Source organism: Frankliniella occidentalis, unplaced genomic scaffold (assembly GCF_000697945.3).
Source record: "Frankliniella occidentalis isolate FOCC.00 unplaced genomic scaffold, Focc_3.1 Scaffold8, whole genome shotgun sequence".
Classification (NCBI taxonomy): Eukaryota; Metazoa; Arthropoda; class Insecta; order Thysanoptera; family Thripidae; genus Frankliniella; species Frankliniella occidentalis.
The window spans coordinates 1,789,847-1,795,176 of record NW_026267138.1 but is presented as its reverse complement, the minus strand read 5'-3'; the positions used below and the strand labels follow the sequence as shown (position 1 = coordinate 1,795,176).

At 54.8% G+C, this 5,330-nt stretch overlaps 2 protein-coding genes across 2 annotated transcripts; both read left to right on the top strand.

Moving 5' to 3' along the window:
- Nucleotides 1-5: 5 nt before the first annotated feature.
- LOC113207360 (WD repeat-containing protein on Y chromosome) lies at nt 6-3,806 on the top strand (the record flags this gene model as incomplete). Its single annotated transcript, XM_052275474.1, has 9 exons — nt 6-404; nt 750-994; nt 1,320-1,609; nt 2,227-2,448; nt 2,659-2,791; nt 2,866-2,979; nt 3,053-3,446; nt 3,535-3,626; nt 3,710-3,806. Coding segments are annotated over 9 exons (1,986 nt in total), but the record flags the coding sequence as incomplete, so codon positions are not given.
- Nucleotides 3,807-4,119: 313 nt separating this feature from the next.
- On the top strand, nt 4,120-5,330 carry LOC113207787 (NF-kappa-B inhibitor-interacting Ras-like protein). Its single transcript, XM_026424485.2, has 4 exons — nt 4,120-4,282; nt 4,433-4,567; nt 4,660-4,941; nt 5,028-5,330. The coding sequence occupies exons 2-4, from the start codon at nt 4,469-4,471 to the stop codon at nt 5,328-5,330; spliced, it is 684 nt and encodes a 227-aa protein (XP_026280270.1). The 5' UTR covers nt 4,120-4,282; nt 4,433-4,468.

The window sequence follows — 5,330 nt, the reverse complement described above, 5'->3', positions numbered from 1 at the left end:
CAGAGACGCACATGATCGCGACGGGCGGGCCGGACTGCGTGCTGCGCGTGTGGAACCCGTTCGTGTGCGAGAAGCCGTCGGCGCAGCTGCTCGGCCACCACGCCGCCATCGTGTCCATCGTGATCCAGGACGCCGGGCGGCGGCTCTTCAGCCTGGACGCGGCGCGCTGCGTGCGCGTGTGGGACGGCGCCACGCACGCGTGCGTCCAGTCCTACTCCACCATGATGGAGACGCGGCGCGTGCCGCTCGCCACCTACTACCACCCGCTCTCGCGCGTCTGGATGATCGCGGCGCGCGACATCGCGCTCGTGCAGCTGTGCGCCCGCCTCAACCCGGACCGCACGGACGGCCACACGCACACGGCGCCCGTCACGCGCGTGCTCTACAACCCGCTCTTCAAATGCGTGAGTACCGCGGGGGACTCTAGGTTCAGAGGTCACGCACGGACACCGTGTGGATAACAGAGGTGAAACGACCTAAAAGTCTTGTGGAGCAACACCATGGCCATGGGGAACTATATGGTCACAGGATACTCCCACCCAAGGACAACGTTTTCCTCACGATGGCATCACTGAAATCTCCTTATGACCAACGAGGTCATGATGTTTGCATCTGCACACGATTTTGAACAAACGTTTTCCTCGGGCACGAGATTCTTCGTCGTTCAAGCTGTCGACATAGTGTCCATGAGAGGCCGTGGGCGTGGGCTGCTCTTTCTTGACCTGTCATGCGGTATGCGCCCCGCGCAGGTGGTGACGACCGGCATGGACTCGTGCATCATGGTGTGGGACCCGTGGCGGGGCACGCGCACCCGCTTCATCCGGCACGCGCACTCGCTCGTGCGCTACGGCCGCGACGAGCCGGTCGAGATCACGGCGGCCTGCTTCGACCCGCCGCAGCAGCTGCTGCTCACGGGCGCCGCCAACGGCACCCTCAAGATCTGGAACTTCAACGCGGGCGTCTGCGTCCGGAACATGGCCATCGGCAACAACCTGTGAGTACCGCAGTTACTTCACTGAAAAAATCAGTGTTTGCTACGCACCCTCGAAAAATTCATTGTAGACGTTCAAAAACTTCAGTAAACATACACACACAAAAAAAAAAACAACAGAAAAAACAAGAAAAAACGGAAAATTCAGGAAATAACAGAAAAAAATCGAAAAATTCAGAAAAAAAGTTCCAAAAATTTCAAAAAAATAATCCGGTAAAATCCGAAAAAATCAAGCAAGGACAGAGAAATCTATGTAGCGTACGCTTGAAGTTATAAAGAACCACACGGAATTACGTCGCTGTCCGAACGGTGTCGCTTCTTTCTGTAGGGAGGTGACGGCGGTCATGTGGGTGCCGCTGCGCATCCTGGCCGTGGGCTGGAACATGCGCGTCATGGAGTGGGCGGACGGCGGCGCGTCGCTGCGCGGCAAGTCCTGGGAGCTGCGGCACACGAGCCACGTGCTGTGCGCCGACACGCGCCCGCCAGACGCGCTCGCCACCGCCACGGACAACGGCGAGCTCGTCATCTGGCGCCTCGAGACCGGCCAGCCGTACGCGCGCTACCGCGTCGACGCGCCCATCCACAAGTGCGTGTCGCCTCGAAAGCCCGGATCTAGAGGTGGATTAGGGAGGGGATAAATTTTTAGGAAAAACGCATCCCCCATCCTCTTTCCCTTTCTTTGGACCATGTTCAGACTCAAGCACCCTGCCTGCCCACTGCACTGTGTCTAGATTCGCTTCCGCGCTGCCCGTTACTGTACGTATCCGTTTGCCTCCCGCAGGTCCGGGATGACGCACTACGTGGAGGCTGAGGTGAAGCCGCCGCGGTACTGGACGCCGGTGCACATGCCCCGCTCCACAGGTCTCTGGCCGCCACAACATACGCATATTGGACCCCTCCCTTGCCCGTACACCTAGGTTGAATGCTAATGGCTAAGGGATCATCCTGAAAGTACGCCCGCCGTGACGAAAATGCCGAGTTCAGCATCGGCAAACAAGCTCTCATAGCGCCTGTCAGGTAGGCAACATCTTGCCTACGATGCACGCGTGTACTGCGGGGGTGTCTACCCTGCGGTTCGCAGGCACCGAGGTCTAGTATGGTCTCGTAATTTGCCGAATGAACATGAGCGGACGTAGGCTACTTTTCGGACGGTCCTAAACAGACATCTTCCGACATGGAAGGCCAAGGTTTAGAGAGTATTGGAATAATTTTCGCGTCCCCTTTTGACCCCCCAGGCGCGCAGGGCCCGCCGCGCGTGCACCAGCTGCGCTTCCTGCGCTCGCGCCCCGTGTCCCGCGGCGTGGGCTCGCTGCTCGTCGCGCTCTCCAGCGGCTACGTGCAGGTCTGGTCCCACCACCCCGTCGGCGGCTACCTCACGCAGTTCCTCGCGGTGCACACTGTCACCGACTACGTCATGAGCATGGAGACGGACCCCGACTGCAACTTCCTCTTCACTGGTGCGTCCCCCCTGACGTCCTCTGCTGACCCTTAGTGACGCTAGCGTGGAACACTCCAATGCTGGGGTCCCGACAATGTGGCCGGCGGGTCAATGTTGTTGTCATTCGTGCTTCGCTAACTCTTCTTGGTCACCTATAAGTCCGTCTCTCGCACTGACTAGTGCCGTCGTTATCCGTGACCCCTGCTCTAATGCCCTTGGCCGTGCACAGGCCACTCGGTGGGATACATCAAGATATGGCTCATGTCCAACTTCTGCTACCCCGGCGGCCCCGTGGTCCCCCTCTTCCTGCCCGCCTTGAGGAAGCAGTTCCCCTTCCTGTTCCGGGACCGTATTCCGGGCAGGTGAGTCTCACTTCCGGCATCCGCTCCCGCTATTGGCGACAACAAACTTTGGACCGGAAATATACTCTGATCAGGGCGAAGCGGGCCGTGCGAGCGCAGGACCTTCCGATGCTGCTCTCGTCCGTGCGGGGTCACCTGCAGCCCGTTACCTTTCTGCAGTACTGCGCCGAGAACAAGATTCTCTTCAGGTTTTTTGCCTGCTTTGCTCGGTGTCCCTCCCTCAGTACTTAGCGGTGGGCTTAACCCCCGTCGCGCGCGCAGCTCGAGCGCTGACCGCTCCGTGCGCCTGTGGTCCTTCTCCGGGGAGTACATTGCCACCCTGGGCACCATGCTGCCGTGGCCCGAGCTGTTCCCGGACAGCGTGTGGGAGCCCGCCATCGACCAGCCCCCGCGCGTGCCCGCCGACCTGAAGCGGGTGTCGTCCTCCACGACGCTCAAGGTGCTGAACCGGGGCCTGGTCGAGTGGCTGACCCCCGGGCTGGTGGACCGCGCCAAGCAGACCCGCCAGTCTCTGCGGCCCATCACGGCCGAGGACGTGTTCCCCGGCACCTACGGCATGAGGCTCTACAAGCCCATCCTGGGCCGCTGCTACGAGCTGCCCAGCAAGGCCATAGGACGCACCCCTAAAGTCACTCTGGACACGGACCTGGACAAGGTACTGTGCAGGAGGATGGACGTGTCCGCCAAACCTGGTCCAACCAATGGTCGCTAAGTTTGTGATCTGCGACCTTCGTGTTCTTCAGATTCCGGTTTTGAAACACATCAAGACGGTCGAGGAGCAGGATGTGCCGAGGCCACCTACACCAGAGTGCGTGCAAGCTCTTCACACTTTCAGGTAACCAACATGTTAAAAATTTACGTTTTTAAGAAACTGGATAGTCTTGCGACGACAACCTTTTATTTCATCTCGATCGCCAGGTTGCCGTCCTCCCTGCTGTCGACGACGGGCTTACCCACGCGGCAGGCGTCCATGGCCTTCCCCCAATCTACCCAGAGACATAAAGGAAATCATTAAAAGTCAAAACACCCCCTCCTGTTTAGTTTGGGGAGGGGATGGGAAGGGAGGGGGGGGGGGCAACGGACTGTTTAAATACATGTTTAAATATAAATCGGGATTTACAACGACCTCGGGAACGCTAAGCTTAGGACTATGAACTTCCAGAAAACCCTGGGGCACCCTCCTTCCTCGCCCTCTCCCGTCCTAGTTAACGGCAATTCGCACCAATGCGAAAAAACGCAGCAACGCGCATCACGTGCCCTGACGTAAACCCCCTGCAGCCTGCAGGCCAGGCACTTCGCCGACACGCGCGTCGTGCGCGCTGCCTATCCGACCCTCGCAGGGGGCGTCTCGTAGATACCCCACCACTCGATGCCAAAGTAACTTTTGGAGGCGGAGTATTGCCGGCGTTGTTGTTGTTCCGACCTGTCAAAGCTCCTTGTTTGGAAATGATTTGAAGAGGACTAACACTTCTAATGGGGATATACTCTGAGGTAAGATGTTTGTGTGAAAAATTATATTTTCTCTGTTATGAAAGGAAACCTACTGCATCTGATTTTGTTGTTTGAACTGTTGTGTTAATTCATAGGTTATGAATATTATCACTGTTTATTACCTTTCTGTTTTCTGTCGTTTTTAAAAAGGGAATTCAAATTTTTACTGGAACTTAAATCACTACAATGGGGAAGACCCTTCGCGTTGTTGTAAGTGGTATGGCTGGAGTAGGAAAAACAGCCATACTGGAACAATTGATCCATGGAAACATTACACCTTCAACAGTATGTCTTTGAAAAAAAAATGTGTACTACTTATTTAACTACACCTGACAAAGTGTTGTAAACCTAATTGGTGTACCTTTTTACTTCAATAGGAGTTGTATCCAACTATTGAGGACATATATGTGGCTAGTGTGGAAACAGATCGAGGGACACGGGAAAAAATGCGACTTTATGACACAGCTGGTTTACCACCACTGTCTGGCCCTAATGCTGCAGTAAATTCTGTTCAGCAGCAACAACAGCAACAGCTTGCTAAACAGTTACTAGGCCTGACAGAGGGCTATGTTCTGGTTTATGATCCAGCTCGACCTGAATCGTTTGAATGCTTGCTTCCACTTAAACGAGACATCGACAAAAATAGGGACAAAAAGGAGGTAATGATTCCATTCTATTTATGTCATTGGTTTATTTATTTTTTAAAGTGAAAAGTAATATTACATGTCTTTAAAATCATTGGCAGGTTGCCATAGTTATTTTGGCAAATCGCATCAAGTCAAGCAATACGAACTACTCGACATCTCCTGGAGGTGGAGTGACAGCTCCTGCAAATATGACTGTTACTTCATCCCTAAATAAAGCCAATAATTGGGCAGTAAGAGAGCATATGAAGCATTATGAAGTCAACGCAATGGAAAGAGCATCACTTCTAGAGCCCTTTGTGTACTTGGCCACTAAACTAAGCCCGCCTCCAAATAAAAGCTCCTTTCCTCAGCTTAGTATGGTTAGAAAGTCAATATCAAGTCGCCCAGATACTGCCTCTTAA